Source organism: Rhinoraja longicauda, chromosome 11 (assembly GCF_053455715.1).
Source record: "Rhinoraja longicauda isolate Sanriku21f chromosome 11, sRhiLon1.1, whole genome shotgun sequence".
Classification (NCBI taxonomy): Eukaryota; Metazoa; Chordata; class Chondrichthyes; order Rajiformes; family Arhynchobatidae; genus Rhinoraja; species Rhinoraja longicauda.
Genome location: NC_135963.1, coordinates 2,047,392 through 2,069,619, shown reverse-complemented (window position 1 = coordinate 2,069,619; position 22,228 = coordinate 2,047,392). Strand labels below are relative to the sequence as shown.

The window sequence follows — 22,228 nt, the reverse complement described above, 5'->3', positions numbered from 1 at the left end:
AAAGTAGGGAGCGCCGACGCTGCCCCCACGTGGGACCCGGGCCAATCGGGCAAAGAGCGTGAGGTCGGAGCTGAACACAAAATAGCAACCCTCCCCAAACTGTGCACGTTCCAGAGCTGAACACAAAATGGCAGCCCTCCCCTAACCGCGCACACGCGGATGCGACAGTCATCCGTTGGGCCCAAAGCTCTCCCGCATTGGCGTAGCACCCTCCACTCCCCCTCCCGCCCCCTTTCCCCCCACTCCAACACCCCCCCCCCACCTCTCCCCTCCCGCTCACGTCCCCTACCACCCCACCCCTCCCGTAACACCCTCACTCCCGCCCCTCCCCCAACCCCCACCCCCACTCCCCCCTCCAGCCCTACTCCCCCCACCCCTCCCCACAACACCACTCCCCCACATGCGCCCCCCACACTCCCCCTCCACTCCCCCTTCCCCCACCTGCTCCCCTCTCCCACCTCCCTCCCTCCCCTCTCACCCCTCCCCCTCCCACCCTCCCTTCCCCTTCCCCTCCACACACACCATCCCCCTCAATCCCCCTATCCCTCGTCCCCCTCCCTCCCTCCCGACCTCGCTCCACCCCCTCCCTCCCTGCCCCCTTCCTCCCTCGGAGATAGATTTAATCTTTAAAATGTGAATTACTTTAAAAATAAAACACCGATTTCAATGAAACTTCTTCCATTAGCACCAAAGGGACAAATGGTGAGTAAGGTGGGCCTACAATTGTCACGCTATCGTGTACCGTTTTGGCTGTAGTTCAGGAACAAACACAAAAAAACCCGAGAGTTTTAGTGTATAGACGAGACCAAGTGGAGCTGTTGGCCCCAAACCACTCCTGTATTGGTGCAGCACCCTCTCCTCACCCTCCCCTCCCCCACTACCCCCCCTCCCCTCCCCCCACCCCTGGATTTATGGTTTTTACAGTTTTACCTTTGTGTTAGGTAATTGCATTTGACCGTGGGGGACAAGACTGGAAGTATTATGACTGGATGAAGATCACGACTGTTGTTGTTCCTGCGGATTTTGACCCTGGAATCATCTGTTATGCTCATGCATATGAGCGTCGCGTTATCAGATATGGTAATTAATTTTACTACAGTTCTCCACTGAACCTAACAAAGCTGTAGATCTAGCCATTCCCCCTCTCGTCTGCCCAATATTCGAAGTTACAAAGCTAGTTGCCATTTCGATTTGGCCATGCTCTTTATTGGCCTCAGTTCAGCTCTATTTGCCTTTACCCACCACAAACTGAGGTTATGTTGGAGGATTCACAGACCATAGTTTAGCAGAGAACAGGCCCTTTAGCCCACCATGTCTGCACTGCCATAATTCCAATCTAAACAAATCCCATCTGCCAGTATGTGGTCTAGCAGGCTCAACGTGGCTTTGTCCATGGGTAGTCACATCTTATGACCATGACTGAGCCGTCCGGTGGGTTCGCAATCCCGGTGACCGATGAGTCTTCGGGTGAGCCCCGATGAGCATTTGGGCGAACCCCAAAAACTGACGAGTCTTCGCCGGCGAGAGCGAGAAGGGCCACCTGCGCTGCCCAAGAAGGGGGACCTTGCAGGGGGTGCCACGAACGTAGGGGGACATGGTGGGTGTGGCGGCCGAGAACAAAGGGTGGACCAGACAGGTCGGGGAGATAGATTCCTCGTGTCTTCTAGTCATACAAAGTGGAAAGAGGCCCTTTGGCCCAACTTGCCGACACTGACCAATATGTTCCATTTGCACTGGTCCCACCTGTCTGCATTTGGCCTATTATCCCTCTAAATCTGTCTTATCCCTGTACCTAATTGTTTCTTAAAAGTTGCAATAGTCCCTGCCTCAACAACCTCCTCTGGTAGCTTGTTCCATACACCTACACATTGTGTGTATATTAAATCTTTCCCCCTTCACCTTACACCTATGTTCTCTGGTTCTCGTTTCCCCTACTCTGGGTAAGAAACTGTGCATCTACACAATTTATTCCTCTCATGATTTTATACACCTCTACAAGATCGTCCCTCATCCTCCTGCACTCCAAAGAATACGGTCCTAGTCTGCGCAACCTCTCCCTGTAGCTCAGAGACCCTTGAGTCCTTGCAACATCCTTGTAAATTTTCTCTGTCTCCTTTCCAACTTGACAACATCTTTCCTATATATAACATGGTGCCCAGAACTGAAAAATTCTAACTGCGGCCTCACCAACGTCTTATGTAACTGCAACATGACCTCCCAACTTCTATACTCTGACTGATGAAGGCCAATGTGCCAAAAGCCCTTTTGACCTGTGACACCACCTTCAAGGAACTATGTGACACCACCTTCAAGGAACTATGCTTGAATGTTAGACTTTCCATAATGTAAGACCTCATATTTCTCTGTATTAAATTCAGACTGCCCAACTGATCAAGACACTGCTGAAACTTTGACATCCATCTTCACTATCTGCAATAACATCCAATTTTGTATCATCTATAAACTTGACAATATTGCCAGGTATGTTCTCAGCCAAATCATTGATATAGATGACAAACAGTAATGGGCCCAGCACTGAACCCTGAGACACACCACTAGTCACAAGCCACCAGTTCGAGAAGCAACCTTCCTCCATTACCCTCTGCTCCCTTTCATGAAGCCAATTTTCTATCCATTCAACTGTCCCTCCTTAGATCCCATGCAATCTAACCCTCTGGAGCAGCCTACTCTTTGGAACCTTGTCGAATGCCTTGCATTCCATATCCATATATGTAACATCTACAGCTCTGCCCTCATCAACCTTTTTGGTCACATCTTCAAGAAATTCAATCAGATTTGTGAGACACGACCTCCCATGTACAAAACCATGCTGAGTCTCCTAAATATCTTCAATGCCTCTTACTAATTTCCACAGATGCACCATAGAGAGCATCCTATCAGGATGCATCACAGCTGGGTTTGGGAACACCTCTCCCCAAGACTGCAAGAAATTGCAGAGAGTTGTGGATGTAGCCCAATGCATCACACAAACTTGCCTTCCTACCATGGAGTTCATCCGCACTTCATACTACCTCGGGAAAGCAACCAACATAATCAAGGACCACTCACACCCCGGTCATTTCTTCTGCTCGCCACTCCTATTGGGCAGAAGATTCAAAGCTTGAAAGCAGATTCAGGAAAAGCTTCTAAACGGTCCTTCTATTTGATAAGGATATGATCCCGATCTTCCAATCTATCTCATTTTTAACTGCACTTTCTCTGTTGCTGTTTCTTTTCTCTTTTGCCCACCTGTTGTACTTGTGTATGGTATGATTTTCCTGAATAGAACACAAAACAAAGTTTTTGACTGTCTTGGTACATGACAATAATAAACCAATACCAATTCTGCTTCCATGGTTAAAATGTTCCATGAATTCTGACTCTCGATGTGTCCAAACCACCCCACCTGCTGTATCGTTCGATTATCCACATTAGCACATCACCAGGACACTTTTCAAGGAACATATCTCCCCCAGTCTGCCATGTCTGTGTTGGGATGGGCTCAAGAAAACGTCTTACCCACGGTCATGCCTCTAATTAGTTATTTGGTGAATTAAAAGCCATTTCTTGTTTGTCCCAGATGTAGAAGTAATCTACGACTTCATCTGGTCTGAGAGGCTGGGAGATTCTTTCCAGAATCTCTTCCAGGATCCACCTATGCTGCTCTCTGTATCTCTAATTGTATCTAATTTTTTTTGTTGTCATTGTCGTTGTTAAATGTACGTTTTGTTTTATTTTTAATTCTGTGTATGTAGGGGGGTGGTGGGGGGGTTGGGGGAAACCTTTTTTTCAAATCTCCTCCTCAACGGAGATGCGACCTTTACCGTGTCGTATCTCCATTCGCGCTACGGCCTAACATCGTGGAGTCGGGGGCCTCCAGCTGGGATCGACCTCAAAGACTCCGGTCGCAGGGCCTGGACTTACCATCTCGGAGGCTTCGGCCGTGGGCCCTGCAGACCGCAACATTGGGAGTTCGCAGGTCCCTGGCTGGCGACCGGCTTTTGGGAGCTCCAGCCGTAGCAGCTTCAACCGCCCCGAAGCGCGAGGTATGATCAACCCGCCCGCAGGCCCTTCATCGCCCTGCGTGGCCCGGCCGCAGCACTTTACATCGCCCGGTGGGGGCTCAGGACTTTCATCGCCCTGCGTGGCTCGGCCGCAGCACTTTCCATCGCCCGGTGGGGGCTCAGGACTTTCATCGGCCTGCTCGGCTCGGCCCTGGGACTTTCCATCGCCCGGTGGGGGCTCAGGACTTTCATCGGCCTGCTCCGCTCGGCCCTGGGACTATCCATCGCCCGGTGGGGGCTTCAAAAAGTTGGGAGCCTCGATCACCTCGTGGCACCACGGGAGAAGAATGAGGAGGAGATAAGACTTTGCCTTCCATCACAGTGAGGGTATGCCTAGAGCAATCACTGTGATGGCTGTTTGTGTAAAAATTATATCTGTGTGTCTTGTGCTTTTTAATGTCTACTGCCGGACCCTGACGTGAGAGGACGCTGGCGTTGAGTATTCGCCGCTTTTCCGTCAGGATAGTTTGTCTGTTTGTTTCTATGTTAATTGTTTTTGTAAAGCGCTTTGAGCATGTGATAAGGCGCTATATAAAATAAATGGATTATTATTATTATTATCAAAACAGTGTGGGAGGCCGTGGTAAATGTAAATCCCATCTGGAGCTCCCTCTCTCACACTCTGACTAATGTTGGCCACTCAACCTGACAAGTTGTGTAGGAAAATAACTACAGCTGCTGGTACAAATCGAAGGTATCACAAAATGCTGGGGTAACTCAGCAGGTCAGGCTGCATCTCAGAGACTCAACCTGACAAAGTTTCTTGGATGACAGATGTTCCGTGAATAACATTGCTTCAATATTTTTATTTATTTTCATCAGCTCTTATATACCTGACCAATCTGAATAATGAAAACTCTAATAAGCAATGGGTCAAATATTATCTGGATATTGTGAAAAGGAATTTCCTCGATGGACTCTTTGTGAAAGCTTTTGATAAAATTGGAAAGGAATCTAAACGATATGATCAACTAAATGACCTTATGTTAACTCTTTCGAAAGTTTTACATAAAGAAATACCTGGATCTCAGGTAAAGAACCATTTTTCTACCTCTAAATCTTTCCTATCCATGTACTATTCCAAATGTCTTTTAAATATTGTTATACTATCTGTCTCAATGACCACTTGTTGATATACAATTACAGCTCAGGTACCAGGGTCATTGAGTCCTACAGCGTGGAAACAGAGCCTTCGGCCGAACTTGCCCACACCAGCCAACATGTCCCATCTACACTAGTCTCACTTGCCTGCATTTAGCCATTATCCCTCTAAACCTGTCCTATCCATGTATTTATCTAAATGCTTCTTAAACGTTGCTATAGTACCTGCCTCAACTACCTCCTCCGGTAGTTCGTTCCACACACCCATCAACCTTTGTGTGAAAAAGTTACCCCTCAGATTCCTATTAAATGTTTCCTCCCTCACCTTAAGCCTAGGTCCTCCGGTTCTCGATTCCCCGACTCTGGGCAAGAGACTCTGTGCAGCTACCCGATCTATAGTTCTCATGATTTGGTACACCTCCATAAGATCACCCCTCATTCTCCTGCACTCCAAGGAATAGAGTTCTAGCCTGCTCAACCCTTCCTTATAGCTCAGACCCTCGAGACCTACGCCCTTTCCAGCTTGACAACATCTTTGTTATAACATGGAGCCCAAAACTAAATGTTGCCTCAACAGCATCTTATACAACTGCAACATGACGTCCCATGTTCTATACTCAATACTCTGGCAGATGAAGGCAAACAACACCGAACCCTGAGGCACACCACTAGTTACAGGCCACCAGTCTGAAAAACAGCTTTCTACCATTACCCTCTGCATCGTCCCATGAAGCCAATCTTCTAGCCATTCAGCTATCTCTCCTTGAATCCAATGGGACCTAACCATCCAGAGCAGCCTACCATGCAGAATTTTGTTGAAAGTCTTGCTGAATATACCACGTCTACAGCTGTCTTCATCGACCTACGTAGTAACATTTTAAGAAAAACTATCAGATACACGACCTCCCAGGTACAAAGCCATGTTGACGATCCCTAATCAGCCCTTATCCAGCTAAATGCAAGTACATCCTACCCTTCAGAATTCTCTCTAGTAACTTTCCAACCACAAAGGTGTGGAAAATTTTGTCCAACAGGTTGTTATTAGCATTTTTCCCTTCTCAGCCGAAACCTACAGTATGTCCTCTGGTTCTTGAATCCCCTACTCTTGGTAAGAAACTTGGTACTCTATTCCCCTCAAGATTTTATGCACCTCTGTAAGATAACGGACTCCTCAGTATCATGCGCTCTAAGGGATAAAGTCCTAGCCTGCCCAAACTCTCCCGATAGCTCAGGTCCTCCAGTCTTCTCTGCACTGTCCTGCTATTTATATCTAGCTGTAAACAATTCATTTGGATAGGTACATAACATGGTGAATGGGTCAATTGTAAAGCTACATAGATGTAAGGTTCAGTTCATTCCATTCATAGGAATGGTTCAGTTTAGTATAGGGATGGATAGAGATACAACACGGAAACCGGTCCTTCGGCCTACCAAGTCCATACCGTTTATTCGAGTTCTGTGTTACCCCACCATTCTGGCCACTCCCACTTACAGAGATCAATTAACCTATAAAACCACACGTCTTTGGGATCTGGAAGGAAGCCTGAGTACCCAGAGAAAACCCATGCAGGGAGAACGTGTAAGCTCCACACAGACAGTACCCAAAGTCAGAATTGAACCTGGGTCTATAGTGCTTTGAAGCAGCAGCTCTACTAGATGTGCCACTGTGCCACAAAGCACTTGGATATAACTGTGCACCATTAAACAGACGTAAATGTAACTGTTCAAGTTCATAGATCTTTTTCTGTAATTTATTGATGTATCTCGCAGTGAAATTGTGCTCATGTTTATAGCTGGTGTAAGCAACAGGTTCCCTTCATTTATTTAATTAAATCCTTTCATAAAGGGCAGACTGATACCTGTAGTGCTTCATCCAAAAGCTTGCAGTAATGTCCCAAACATTGGCATCAGTGGCTTAGCTTGAGATATAATGGAGCATTAACCAAGCAGGTACAGAAACCACTCACCACATTTATTGGGTGTCAGAGATAGTCCAACTGAAATTGTGGGCAGTGTGGAAGTTGATATGTACTGATAGTGGAACAATGACATTGTTAAGCTGCACCAAATAAGATTTTGATTGTTCTGTTGTTCCTCCATATGACAATTAAACACATTTAGTGTCATAGAGTCATACAGCATGGACAGCATTCAGCACAACCTTCCGTACCTTCAAGGTTGACAGCAACTCCCGGGGCATGAAAGCTGAAGGCCCAGAGAGGAGTTGGTGATCATAAAGAGGTGAAGGGTGCAATGGGCTTTAATGGTCAGCTGCAGCTTGGACTGTGCTACATAGACAGTGAGCTGTTTCTGTGCATAGGCTACATAATAGGGGATTGTCTTTATATATGGCACTAATCTCACTGATCTAAATGCAAAAAATATATTTCACTCTACCTTGGTACAAGTGAAAATAAAAGAACCATTGACCATTGAAAAGTTGACCCTCAGGGTCCCATTAAATATTTCCCTTTTCATCTTAAACTTATGTCCTCTGGTTCTTGATTCCTCTATTCTGGGTAAAAGACTCTGCATCTATCCTATCTATTCCCCTAGATCCCTCTGCTTTGCAACTCTCCCCTGAATCCTGCCATTTCCTGTGAAGGTCCTGCACTGGTCAGACTTCCCAAAATCCAACACCTCACTTAGATCTGCAATAATATCCATGAACTATTTCTCTGCCCACTTGCCAGGCTTCTCAAGGTCCTGCTGTAACCTTTGATAACCATCTTTGATATGTACTGATAGTGGAACATGACATTGTTAAGCTGCACCAAATAAGATCTTGATTGTTCTGTTTTATCTCCATATGACAATTAAACACTTTTAGGTTCATAGAGTCATACAACATGGACAGCATACAACATGCAATACCACCCACTTTAGTGTCATCTGCATCCTGCCTTGTACGTTCTCATTCAAATCGTTAATGTAGAGCGAAATCTTGCTGTTAAATTGTGTGCATACCACATTGCCACTGGAATGGAGTGATGGAGTTGCTGAGCTGTGGTGAAGCCTATGTTTCCATGAGCCTGCTCCTGTTCAGTGCTGGGTTATCAGGTCTAAGCTGCCGCCTTACAGGGTGATCCAATCCCCTCCACCCCCACCCACCCTAGTCACTGGGTCATAGAAGTCGGAGCACATACAGCACTATAAAGATGCCCTCTCCCGTGCCCACTCCACCTACTACTCTCAAATAATTCACTCTGGCTCCGGAAACCCAAAAACACTCTTCTCTACAATAAACAAACTCCTCAGCCCCCTGGACACCATCTCCCAATCATTCACAGTTAACAAATGCACCACTTTCCTTTCATTCTTCCAAAGCAAAATAGACAACATCTACAGCACCTTAACCACCAACGCACCTGCTCCCCCTCAAACCACCTGCCCCCCCTTATACTGTCAGCCCCTGCCTCAGTTCTCCCCAATCTCCACCACCGACCTCTCTGACCTCTTCACAGGAATAAAAACTGCCACCTGCTCTCTGGACCCCATCCCCTCCAGCTTTGTCAAGGCCTGCCTTCCTGCTCTCTCTCCACTTATCACTGCAACAATAAACTCCTCCCTGTCCACTGGCATCGTACCGCCATCCCTCAAAATCGCTGCTGTCACCCCGATTCTGAAAAAACCTGGTCTAAACCCTGTCACCCCAAACAACTTCAGACCAATCTCCAACCTACCCTTTCTGTCCAAAGTTTTGGAACGTGCTGTAGCTTCCCAACTCAAATACCACCTCTCTACCAATAACCTGTATGAAACTTTCCAATCCGGATTCCGCTCAAACCACTGTACTGAAACTGCGCTCCTCAAAATCACAAACAACATTCTCCTCTCCTCCGACGCTGGCAACCTCAACATCCTCATCCTACTTGACCTCAGCGCCGCCTTTGACACCATAAATCACTCCATTCTCCTCACCCAACTTGAAACCTCCCTTAACATCACCGGCACAGCCCTATCCTGGTTCAAATCTTACCTCTCTGACAGACACCAATTCATCTCCATTAACAACTGTAAATCCCCCACTGCTCCTCTCCCCCAAGGTGTCCCCCAAGGCTCAGTCCTTGGCCCCCTCCTCTTCATCCTCTACCTGTTCCCCCTTGGTCAATTAATCCGCCGTCATGGTCTCAACTTCCACTGCTTCGCCGATGATATCCAGCTCCTCATCTCCACCAAGTCAATCTCCCCCACCACACACTCTACACTGACAAACTGCATCACTGAAATAAAATCTTGGCTTCAATCAAACTTCCTCAAACTCAATTGCAACAAATCTGAAATCATCATCATTGGTCCAAAAACGCTCACCAAATCCACCCAAAACTTCATCCTCAACATTGATGGTCTCCCAGTATCCACCTCACCTCACATCCGGAATCTTGGAATCATCCTTGATCAAACCCTCTCCTTCGACAAACACATCAAACACATCACAAAGACAGCCTTCTTCCACCTCAAAAACATTGCCCGTCTCCGTCCATCCCTCTCCTCCACAGCTGCAGAAACCCTCATCCACGCCTTCATCACCTCCCGTCTGGACTACTGCAACAGCCTCCTCTATGGCGCACCCTCAAAAATCATCAATAAACTTCAATACATTCAAAACTCCGCTGCCCGTCTACTCACACACACCTCGATCCGTGACCATATCACCCCCGTCCTTTATACACTCCACTGGCTCCCCATCCCCCAGAGAATCCAGTACAAAATCCTCCTCATAACATACAAAGCCCTCCATAACCTGGCCCCATCCTACCTGACCGACCTCCTCCACAGGCACACTCCCACCTGCACCCTCCGCTCTGCCGCTGCCAATCTCCTATCCCCCCACATCCGGACCAAACTCAGATCCTGGGGGGACAGGGCTTTCTCCATCGCTGCTCCCACCCTATGGAACTCACTACCCCAAACCGTTAGAGACTCCTCCACACTCACCACATTCAAAACATCACTGAAGTCTCACCTGTTCAGTACTGCCTTCAACCACTGAAGGTCACCTCACCTTCTGTCTCCTTTCTCTGTTCATTTATTTATTTATCTATTTATTAATTTCCCTATGTTCTCAAAATCTCTGTAAAGCGTCTTTGAGTATATGAAAAGCGCTATATAAATAAAATGCATTATTATTATTATTATTATTAAAGGGACCGTCGACTAATTCTACTTCATAAGTTCATAAATTATAGGTGCAGAATTGGGCCTGATCAAATCTATTCTGCCATTCAATCATGGCTGACCTATCTTTCCCTCTCAACCCCATTCTCCTGCCCTCTTCCCTTAACACCGTTACTAACCAAGAGTCAAGATGATCCCAGGAATGAGTAGGTTAACATATGATGAGTGTTTGTCGACACTGGGCCTGTACTCGCTAGAGTTTAGAAGAATGAGGGGGGACCACATTAAAACATAGTGAAAGGCTTGGATAGAATGGATGTGGGGAGGATGTTTCCAATAGTGGGAAAGTCTAGAACTAGAGGTCATAGCCTCAGAATTAAAGGACGTTCTTTTAGGAAGGAGACGAGGAGAAATTTCTTTTGTCAGAGGGTGGTGAATCTGTGGAATTCTTTGCCACAGAAGGATGTGGAAGCCATCAGTGGATATTTTAAAGTCAGATATAGATAGATTATTGATTAGTATAGGTGTCAGAGGTTATGAGAAGAAGGCAGGAGAATGGGGTTAGGAGGGAGGGACAGATCAGACATGTTTGAATGGCAGAGTAGACTTGATGGGCCGAATGCCTAATTCTACTCCTATTCCTTATTACCTTATGGTGATTGTAATCATGTACAGTATTGTCTTTCTGCTGACTGATTAGCACACAAAAGCTTTTCACTGTACCTCGGTACACATGACAATAAACTAAACTCAAACTGTCAATCTCCACCTTAAAAATACCCATTGATGGCCTCCACAGCCGTCTGTGGCAATGAATTCCACAGATTCACCACCCTCTGACTAAAGACATTCCTCCTCATCTCCTTTCTAAAGGTATGTCTTTTTATTCTGGGGCTATGACCTCTGGTCCTAGACTCTCCCACTAGTGGAAACATCCGATACATCCACTATATCCAGGCCTTTCACTGTTTGGTAAGTTACAATGAGGTCCCCTCTTATTCTACTAAACTCCAGCGTGTACAGGCTCAGTGCTGTCAAACGCTCATCAGATGTTAAACCAAACATCCCTGAGATCATTCTCTCAAACCTCCTCTGGACACTCTCTAATGCCAGCACATCCCTCCTCAGATACGGGGCCCAAAACTGCTCACAATATTCCAAATGCGGTCAGCATTACATCCCTGTTTTTATATTCTAGTCCTCTTGAAATAAATGCTTTTGCCTTTCTTACTACCGATTCGACTTGCAAAGTAACGTTTTGGGAATCCTACACCAGCACTCCCAAGTCCCTTTGCACCTCCGATTTCTGAATTCTCTCCCCATTTCAAAAATATTCTACACCTTCATTCCTACTAAATGTATGATTCATACCGTGGTATTTCATCTGGCAGTTCTCTGCCCACTTTCCCAACCTGTCCAAGTCCTTCTGCAAAGTCCTTGCTTTCTCTATACTACTTGCCCCTCCACATATCTTCATATCATCTGCAAACTTGGCCACGAAGCCTTCAATTCCCTCATCCAAATCATTGATAGACAATGTGAAGAGTTGTGCCCCCAGCACCGACCCCTGCGGAACACTGCTAGTCAGTGGCATCCAACCAGAAAAAGCCCCCTTCATTGCCACTCTTTGCCTTCTGCCAACCTGCTCTCCAGGTTAGTATCATCCCTCGAATGCATGGGATCTCATCTTCTTGAGCAGCCTCACATGCGGCACTTTATTAAAGGACTTCTGAAAATCCAGAAGTGATTACGTACTAATCCCGCCTTGTACATTCCCAGCCAAATCTTTTGACGGTAGAGGGAAAACGTTGCTGTTAAAAAGTGTGCACACCAGAGCTATTTCTCCTGGAATGGAGTGATGGTGTTGCTGAGCTGTGGTGAAGCCTGTGGTTACGTGAGCCGTGCCAACCCTGCTCAGTGCTGGGTTATCAGATTTCAGCTCCCGCCTGCACTGGGTCAGAGAAGTGGGAGCAACAAAGGAACCATCTATTTGGAACCCAAACCTGGATGATGAACATGCATGTAAACTGGATTTGCACAGACTTTGTCTAGGTTTAGGTTTATGTAAATGTAAATGTAAAAAATGTAAAAAACCTTTATTGTCACTACACAAAGTACAGCGAAATTAAAGCAGTCCAGATGATGCAATCACACACAGCAGACAGTACAAAGGATAAACCTTTATCCATAACAAGCTAAACCTAATCTACTGAATTAAACAAACTGACCTCTAATACAATATAGACAAAACAATTACAATACGGGCAAGGCAGTGTACAGTGCAATCAAGTTAGTAATATGAGAGCTAACATATTGCAAGTGCCGTTTTTTTTTTAAATAAAAGAAATAATGTAATTAAATATAAGGTGCGGTCGGTTGTAACATGTAATAAGTTTAGCAAATGTTAAGCAATATAAGTGCAGTAGAATGTAAACTTGTATTAAATTGAGGCTTATGTTTTCTGACAAGTAACTGACAGTGTTCCGATCAGTTCCATTCCTTCCATTCAGTTTTATGTGAGTGTCTGGCAGTGTTCAGCTCACGTATGACGCTGGGGTAGAAACTGTTCTTGAGTCTATTAGTCCGTGATGTAATGGACCTGAACCGTCTACCAGAGGGCAGCAGTTGGAGCAGCTGATGACCAGGGTGGGAAGGATCCCTCAGGATGTTGGCTGCTCTGCTGAGGCAGCGGAGGGAGTAAAGTTCCTCTAGAGAGGGCAGTGGGCATCCAATGATTTTCTTTGCAGAGTTGATGACCCTCTGAAGGGCTTTCTTGTCTGCCTCTGAGCTGCTGGTGTACCACATAGAAATACAGTACGTCAGCACACTCTCGATGGTGCAACGGTAGAAAGTCACTAGCAGCTGCTCTTGCAGGTTGTTCTTCCTGAGGATCCTCAGAAAGTAGAGCCGCCCGCTGCTGTGCCTTTTTGACTGCCGCTATGGTGTTTGTGGTCCAGGAGAGATCCTCAGCAATATGCGTGCCCAGGAACTTGAAGGCAGGGACCCTTTCCACACTGCTGATATGCAGTGGTGTGTAGCCCGTATTGTGTCTTCGGAAGTCTATTATGAGTTCTTTTGTCTTGGAAGGATTCAGAGCCAGATTGTTTTCCGCACACCATCCTAGCAGTTTTTGGACTTCATCTCTGTAGGCTGCCTCGTCATCTCCTGAGACGAGTCCAACCACAGTCGTGTCATCCGCAAACTTGATGATGGTGTTGGTAGGATGAGTGGGGGTGCAGTCATGGGTGTAAAGAGCATAGAGAAGAGGGCTCAACCGCATCCTTGTGGGCAGCCGGTGCTGATTGTGAGAGTGGAGGATGTGTGAGGGCCTAATCTGACCATCTGGGGCCGATTGGTCAGGAAGTCCTTAATCCAGTTACAGATAGATTGGGAGAGTCCTAAATCAGTTAGTTTAGAAACCAGTCTGTCCGTGATGACCGTGTTAAATGCTGAACTATAATCTATGAAGAGCATCCTCACGTAACTATCCTGCCGCTCAAGATGCCGCTCAGTGCGGTGTGTAGGGCAGTAGTAATGGCGTCCTCTGTAGACCTGTTTGATCTGTAAGCGAATTGGTGTGGGTCGATAGTGGCTGAGAGGCTGGCTTTGATGTGCTGCTGGACCAGCTTCTCAAAGCACTTCATAATGACTGGGGTTAGTGCAACAGGACGGTAGTCGTTGAGATCACGGATGACTGGTTTCTTTGGCAGTGGGATTATTGTTGCGGATTTCAGGCAGGATGGGATGATGGCTTTGGACAGGGACAGGTTGAAGATCTTCGTGAAGACCACTGAGAGCTGGTCTGCACATTCTTTCAACACCCTTCCCGTCACTCCATCTGGGCCTGCAGCCTTCCTTGTGTTGACATGTGTACCGAAGTACAATGAAAAGCTTTCTTTTGCATGCTATCCAATCAGATCAGATAATCTTATACATAAATACAATCAATTGAAACTCAAGTACAATAGATAGAGCAAAGGAGAATATACAGTGCAGAATATTGTTCTCAACATTGTAGCACATAATTGCAGAGACAAAGTCCAAGGTCCTCAATGGGGTAGAGGTGAATCGGACAGTGCACTAAGCTTATGGAAGGACCATTCAGAAGCCTGATAAGAAGCGGTTCTGGAATCTGGGTGCATGAGTTCAAGCATCTGTTCCTTTTGGCGAATGGGAGCAGAGAGAAGTCAGAGAATAGGAAACTCATTGAACCCTTTCGGAGAGACGGAAGCTGAACATTGGGCTGAGAAAGTGGATGAATGCTGTGAATTGAATATTTTGAAACGTTATTTTCTCTCTTTCATCAGTGTTACAAACTCTGATGCCTTTCACACGCACAGCTCCTGTGAACTACGCAGCTGTATGGAGTGATATACATGTGTGGTGAAGTTTAAACGTAACTTCTTGTTACATTTGGCTCTTAGATCACGTTCAGCGCTGCATGGTCACCAAACTGCATGGATGGACGTTGCTATGACTTTTTTAACATTTCAGAATCCTCTGATTATTTCTTTGTACAATCCTATGGCATTCCTCAAGACCAACGGACTGGATGTATTGCAAGACCAAGTTCTCCCTACCTGCAGGTTTTGTCAGGTATGTACAGTAAGACCTTCAGCCTCAAGGTGTATTGATATTAATCGTGATCTACATTAATTCACTCATCCTTTGCAGGTCTCACTGACTATATTAGATTGGGCATTAGCCCCAGAAAGCTGGTGATGGGAGTTGCATGGTTTGGTAGAGACTTTCCATGCACACACTTCTTTGAGGTAAGGTGATGTTATTATCTATCCTTATTATTTTTATCAAACCTCCAGCAAATATCTTATTATGGCTTTGGAAAGAGTTGCACTGTCCTTTCTGAAGAACAAAATGGTTTGTATCGAACAGGTAATGGAACAAAGAACAGTATCGCACCACCCTTCAGACCACAATGTCTGTGCAGAACTTATCATATCATATCATATCATATATATACAGCACGGAAACAGGCCTTTTCGGCCCACCAAGTCCGCGCCGCCCAGCAGTCCCCGTACATTAACACTATCCTACACCCACTAGGGACAATTTTTACATTTACCCAGTCAATTAACCTACATACCTGTACGTCTTTGGAGTGTGGGAGGAAACCGAAGATCTCGGAGAAAACCCACGCAGGTCACGGGGAGAACGTACAAACTCCTTACAGTGCAGCCCCCGAAGTCAGGATCGAACATGAGTCTCCGGCGCTGCATTAAATCTCTGCCTGCAGGTGATCCATGTCCCTCCATACCCATCTGTAAAACAAGACTAGCCCTGCACATCTTTAAACTTTGCCCCTCTCACTTTAAAGTTATGTCCTCTAGTCTTTCATGTTTAAATGTTTGACATTTCGATCTAAAATGTCGATCCTTCCTTTCCATCCACAGATAGTGCTCGACCCATTGAGTTCCTCCAGCACATTCTTTGTTGCTTAACGCTAATGATGCAATTTCTTTACCTTCTATTTTCTGAGTTCTCTTCTCAGCCTACAATTATCTTATATTTTGGAGACACAAGGAGCTGTAAGGAGCACCCCCTCCACCCTCTCCTTGCCCCTGCTGCTTGTCCCCCTCCCACCCCCCTTACCCCACCCCTATTCCTCCATACAAATTCCATTCTTGTCGTCTTTGACTGTGTACCAAATCCTCCCTCTTTCACTCACTGTCCCCTTCCCGCACACTTCACTGACCGTCACTCTCCCCCTCCCCCCACCCCCACTCTCTTCCTCCCAACACCACCCCCCTCCCCCCACTGTCCCCCTCCTCAGTCCCACTCTCCCTCCCACCCCCACTCTCTGCTCCTCCCACCCTTCCCCTCCCGCCATTCTCTCCTCCCCCCACTTCCCATCCCCGCCAATCTCTCCTCCCCTCCCCACATTCTCTCCTCCCCAGCACCAATCTCACTCTCCCCATCCCCCTCTCTCCTCCACCCCTCCTCCCCACCTTCACCCCCACCCTTCCCTCCACACACTTGCCACACCCCCATTCTCACTGTCCCCCTCCCCCACCCTACTGTCCCCGCTTCCCCACCCCCACTGTCCCTTCCCCCCACCCCCACTCTCTTCCCCCCCACCACTACCCCCTTCCCCCCACACCCCCTCTCTCCTCCCCCACCCCCTCCTCCCCTTTCACTCACTGTCCCCCTCCCCCCACCCACCTTCTCCCCTTTTCCTTCCCCCCACTCTTCCCTGACCCCCACTGTCCCACTTCCCCCCACCCCCACTCTTCCCCCCACCACCACCCCCCCTTCCCCCCACACCCCCTCTCTCTTCCCCAGCCTCCCCACCCCCTTTCACTCTCACTGTCCCCTTCCCCCCACCCACCTTCTCCCCTTTCCCTCCCCCACTCTTCCCTGACCCCCAATGTCCCCCTTCACCCCCACTCTCTCTTCCACCCACCACCACCCCCTCGCCAGTCCCACTCTCCCTCCCACCCCCATTCTCTGCTCCCCCACCCCCACTCCCTCTTCCCCCAACCACCCCCACACCCCCGCTGTCCCCTTCCCCAGTCCCACTCTCCCCCTCGGCCCATTCTCATTGCCGACCAGTCGGGAGAATGCCGATTAGAGCGGTGCAAAAATTGTTGCGCAACGGTTTACCGTTTGGCCGAAATCACTGATCCGTACATAGATACGGATTTATTCACAAGATCTGAGTTTTAGTAGTATCATATCATATCATATCATATATATACAGCCGGAAACAGGCCTTTTCGGCCCACCAAGTCCGTGCCGCCCAGCGATCCCCGCACATTAACACTATCCTACACCCACTAGGGACAATTTTTACATTTACCCAGCCAATTAACCTACATACCTGTACGTCTTTGGAGTGTGGGAGGAAACCGAAGATCTCGGAGAAAACCCACGCAGGTCACGGGGAGAACGTACAAACTCCTTACAGTGCAGCACCCGTAGTCAGGATCGAACCTGAGTCTCCGGCGCTGCATTCGCTGTAAAGCAGCAACTCTACCGCTGCGCTACCGTGCCGCCCCTACTAGACCAAGTGTGCCCGTTGGGCCCGTCCTCGTAGGGTATCCATTGTAACCTGGGGAAATTGCTTTTTTCTTTAAAATAAAAAATAAAAATCTATCTCAGTGGGGGGAGGTGGGGGAGAGGAGGAGGGGGGGCCCATCCCCCTTTCTCCTCCACCCCTCCTCCTCCCCCCCACCTTCACACACACACACACACGCCCCACCCCCATTCTCACTTTCCCCCCCACCCCCACTTCCCCCCACACCCTCTCCTCTCCAAGCCTCCCCCTCCTCTCCTCCCTCCTCTCCACCTCCTCCTCCCCTTTCACTCTCACTGTCCCCTTCCCCCCACCCACCTTCTCCCTCGATCCCTGCCCCCACTCTTCCCTGACCCCTACTGTTCCTTCCCCACCCCCTCTTCCCCAAACCACCCCCGCTGACCCCCTCCCCAGTCCCACTCTCCCCCTACCCCCACTCTCTCCTCACCCACCCCCCCCTTTCCCCCACTCTCTCCGCCCCCCACTTTCACCCCGCTCCCACCCCCACCCTTCCCTCCACCCACTCGCCCCCACGTCCACTCCCCTCCGTGTAGACGTTGGCGGCGAAAGGCACTTACCGAGCGTGCAGGGAGGAGGAGGGAGCTCCGGACTAGTCGAGTCGGGTAGCGGAGGTCGGACTACTCGAGGCGTGCAGCGGAGGTGGGAGGGATGGGAGGGAGGGGGGGAGGGAGCGGGAGGAGGAAGGGGGGGAGGGAGGGGAGGGGAGGGGCAGCAGTAGAGCTCTCATCACCCCGCATTGACAGGCACTGTCGTCAGTCGGGCGGGTGCCGCATCAACCCCCCCCCCTCCCCCGAGCGTGAGAGGCGACGGCGACTACATCTCCAGGCGATTGGCGCTGCCCGTCCTGACGGGGACGGGCGGCGGTGCACGGGGGGAGCGCATTAAAGTAAAGGTCCGGGGGGGGGCATTAGTTAATGTTCCACGCGGGGGGGGAGGGCTGCCCGCTGCGCTGCGGCCAGTGTGCGGAAACGGTGCTGGGCCCGGGCAGGAGGGGGGACGCGAGGACTCCGTGGCGTGGGTTGAAGGGACGGATGAGTGGACAACAGTCCGCCCATCTCCCTCCTGCTCGGGAGTGTCCCCCGGGTGTGGGAGAGTGAGGGAAGTGAGGGCGGTGATTGCGGGCGGTGAGAGGGGAGGGAGGGGGAGGGAGGGGGGGGAGGGGGGAGGGAGGGGGGATGGAGGAGGGGAGGTGAGGGGGGAGGGGGGAGAGAGGGGGTAGGTGGGGAGGGAGGGGTGGAGGGGGGGAGGGAGGTGGGGGGGGAGTGGGGGAGGGAGGGATGGAGGGAAGGGGGAAGGGGGGAGTAAGGGGGGGAGGGGTGAGTGCGGGTGGAGGGAGGTGGGGAGGGAGGGGGGAGGGAGTTGGGGAGAGGAGGGGGGGAGGGAGTGGGGATGGAGGTGGGAAGGAGGGGGAAGGAAGGGTTTGAGGGGGGAAGGGGGACCTCCCCTTTTCCCAGTACCCCTCTTTCCCCCACCACCAAGCCCCCTCCACAACGACCCCTGTTGTCCCCCCTCCCCAGTCCCCATTCTCAGACCCCCCCCATTCTCTCTCCCCCAGACACACTCTAAGTGCTTTTTTCGCAACATTTCCAGTCACTAAGTGCTTCTCACAGCGATCTGCAAGTGCTTTTCGCAACAATGTAGCACCCACCTCACACAAGCATTGTGACGTTACACGCTGAAGACCTTGAAAAAAACGGTTAGAAATAAAATGTTTTAATTTTAAAACCTCTGTAAAGAGCATTAATAATAATAATGCATTACATTTATATAGCGCTTTTCAAACACTCAAAGACGCTTTACAGGGATTTATAGAACATAGATAAATAAGTAAACGTACAGAAAAAGGAGACAGAAGGTGAGGTGACCTTCAGTGGTTGAAGGCAGTGCTGAACAGGTGAGACTTCAGTGATGTTTTGAATGTGGTGAGTGAGGAGGAGTCTCTGACGGTTTGGGTTAGTGAGTTCCAGAGGGTGGGAGCAGCGATGGAGAATGCCCTGTCCCCTCAGGAGCTGGGTTTGGTCCGGATGGGGGGGGACAGGAGATTGGCAGCAGCAGAGCGGAGGGTGCAGGTGGGTGTGTGCCTGTGGAGGAGGTCTAGGAGGAGGATGGGGCTAGGTTATGGAGGGCTTTGTAGGTCATGAGGAGAATTTTGTACTGGATTCTCTGGGGGATGGGGAGCCAGTGGAGTTTGTAAAGGACGGGGGTGATATGGTCACGGATCGGAGAGTTGGTGAGTAGACGGGCAGCGGAGTTTTGAATGTATTGAAGTTTACTGATGATTTTTGAGGGTGAGCCATAGAGGAGGCTGTTGCAGTAGTCCAGACGGGAGGTGATGAAGGCGTGGATGAGGGTTTCTGCAGCTGTGGAGGAGAGGGATGGACGGAGACGGGCAATGTTTTTGAGGTGGAAGAAGGCTGTCTTTGTGATGTGTTTGATGTGTTTGTCGAAGGAGAGGGTTTGATGAAAGATGATTCCAAGATTCTGGATGTGATGGGAGGTGGATACTGGGAGACCATCAATATTGAGGATGAAGTTTTCGATGGATTTGGTGAGCGTTTTTGGACCAATGATGATGATTTCAGATTTGTTGCAGTTGAGTTTGAGGAAATTTGATTGAAGCCAAGATTTTATTTCAGTGATGCAGTTTGTCAGTGTAGAGTGTGTGGTGGTGGAGATTGACTTGGTGGAGATGAGGAGCTGGATATCATCGGCGAAGCAGTGGAAGTTGAGACCATGACGGCGGATTAATTGACCAAGGGGGAACAGGTAGAGGATGAAGAGGAGGGGGCCAAGGACTGAGACTTGGGGGACACCTTGGGGGAGGGGAGCGGTGGGGGGATTTACAGTTGTTAATGGAGATGAACTGGTGCCTGTCAGAGAGGTAAGATTGGAACCAGGATAGGGCTGTGCCGGTGATGTTAAAGGAGGTTTCAAGTCGGGTGAGGAGAATGGAGTGATTTATGGTGTCAAAGGCGGCGCTGAGGTCAAGTAGGATGAGGATGTTGAGGTTGCCAGCGTCGGAGGAGAGGAAAAAGGTCGTTTGTGATTTTGAGGAGCGGCAGTTTCAGTACAGTGGTTGGAGCGGAATCCGGATTGGAAAGTTTCATACAGGTTATTGGTAGAGAGGTGGTATTTGAGTTGGGAAGCTACAGCACGTTCCAAAACTTTGGACATAAAGGGTAGGTTGGAGATTGGTCTGAAGTTATTTGGGGTTGTCAGGTTGAGACCAGGTTTTTTCAGAATGGGGGTGACAGCAGCGATTTTGAGGGATGGCGGGACGATGCCAGTGGACAGGGAGGAGTTTATTGTTGCAGTGATAAGTGGAGAGAGAGCAGGAAGGCAGGCCTTGACAAAGCTGAAGGGGATGGGTCCAGAGAGCAGGTGGCAGTTTTTATTCCTGTGAAGAGGTCAGAGAGGTCGGTGGTGGAGACTGGGGAGAAACTGAGGCAGGGGTTGACAGGATAAGGGGGGGCAGGTGGTTTGAGGGGGAGCAGGTGCGTTGGTGGTTAAGGTGCTGTAGATGCTGTCACACGCTGAATACCACGGGGGGGGGGGGTCAGCTCGAGCTCATCTCACAGGGGCATTGTGACGTCACACGCTGAAAGCCTTCAATAAAAGGCTTAGAAAAAAAACGTTTTAACTTTAAAACCTCTGTCATTTAAAAAATATACGACCGAATTAAATAAAAATATAATTTTCCAGCAGCGTTCAGCGTGGTGCTTACGGCGGTGCAAAAATTGTGGCGCTACGGTTCACCGTTTTGCCGAAATCAGCCGAAATCACTGTTAGAAGCATACATATATATTAATATATTCACAAGATCTGAGTTTTAGTAGTATACTAGCACAAGTGTGCCCGTTGGGCCCTTCCTCGTAGGGTTTCCATTGTAACCGGGAGGGGAGTGGGGGGAGGGAAGGGAGGGAGGAGGGAGGTGTGGAGGGGGAGGGGAGGGTGGGATGGGAGGGGGGAGGGGAGGGGGGAAGGGGGGAGAGGGGTAGGGGGGAGGGGGAGGGAGGGGAGGGGGAAGGGGAGGCAGAGGGGAGGGAGGGGGGAGGGGGAGGGAGGTCAGAGGGAAGGGGGGAGGGAGGGGGACCTCCCTTTTCCCAGTACCGCTCTTTCCCCGTTGGGCCCGGGAGGGAGGGAAGTGGGAGGGAGGGAGGAGGGGAGGGGGAGGGGAGAGGGGGGAGGGAGGGGTAGTGGGGAGGGAGGGGGGAGGGGAGGGGGAAGGGGGAGGGAGGGGGACCTCCCCTTTTCCCAGTACCCCTCTTCCCCGTTGGGCCCGTCCTTGTAGGGTTTCCATTGTAACCGGGAGGGGAGTGGGGGAAGGGAGGGGGTAGGGGGAGGGAGGGGTGAAGAGGGGACCTCCCCTTTTCCCAGTACCCCTCTTTCCCCGTTGGGCCCGTCCTTGTAGGGTTTCCATTGTAACCGGGAGGGGAGTTGGGGGGGAGGGAAGGGAGGAGGGAGGTGTGGATGGGGGAGGGGACGGAGGGGGGGAGGGGGGAGGGGGAAGGGGGGAGGGAGAGGGGAGGGAGGGGGTAGGGGGTAGGGGGAGGGAGGGGGGAAGGGGGGAGGAGGGGGACCACCCGTTTTCCCAGTACCCCTCTTTCCCCGTTGGGCCCGTCCTCGTAGGGTTTCCATTGTAACCGGGAGGCGGGGAGGGAGGGGGGAGGGAGGGAGGAGGGAGGTGTGGAGGGAGGAGGGGAGGGAAGGGGGTGGAGGGGAGGGAAGGAGGGGGATGGGGGGAGGTGGAGGGAGGGGGGAGGGAGGGGGGAAGGGGGGAGGGAGGGGGACCTCCCCTTTTCCCAGTACCCCCTCTTTCACCATTGGGCCCGTCCTCGTAGGGTTTCCATTTTAACCAGGAAGCGGGGAGGAAGGGGGGAGGGAGGGAGGA

The 22,228-nt window shown here is 49.8% G+C and overlaps 1 protein-coding gene across 3 annotated transcripts in view; it reads left to right on the top strand.

Annotated features, from left to right (window-relative positions):
* The window catches only part of LOC144598009 (di-N-acetylchitobiase-like), a 153,297-nt gene that overhangs the window by 101,174 nt on the left and 29,895 nt on the right, over nt 1-22,228 (top strand). For all 3 annotated transcript variants that reach the window (XM_078407879.1, XM_078407877.1, XM_078407876.1), the window contains 4 exons: nt 942-1,080; nt 4,887-5,095; nt 14,708-14,879; nt 14,958-15,055. In XM_078407879.1, coding sequence (XP_078264005.1) covers nt 990-1,080; nt 4,887-5,095; nt 14,708-14,879; nt 14,958-15,055 — 570 coding nt within the window. In that variant the 5' untranslated portion in view covers nt 942-989. The remainder of the gene's footprint in view (nt 1-941; nt 1,081-4,886; nt 5,096-14,707; nt 14,880-14,957; nt 15,056-22,228) is intronic.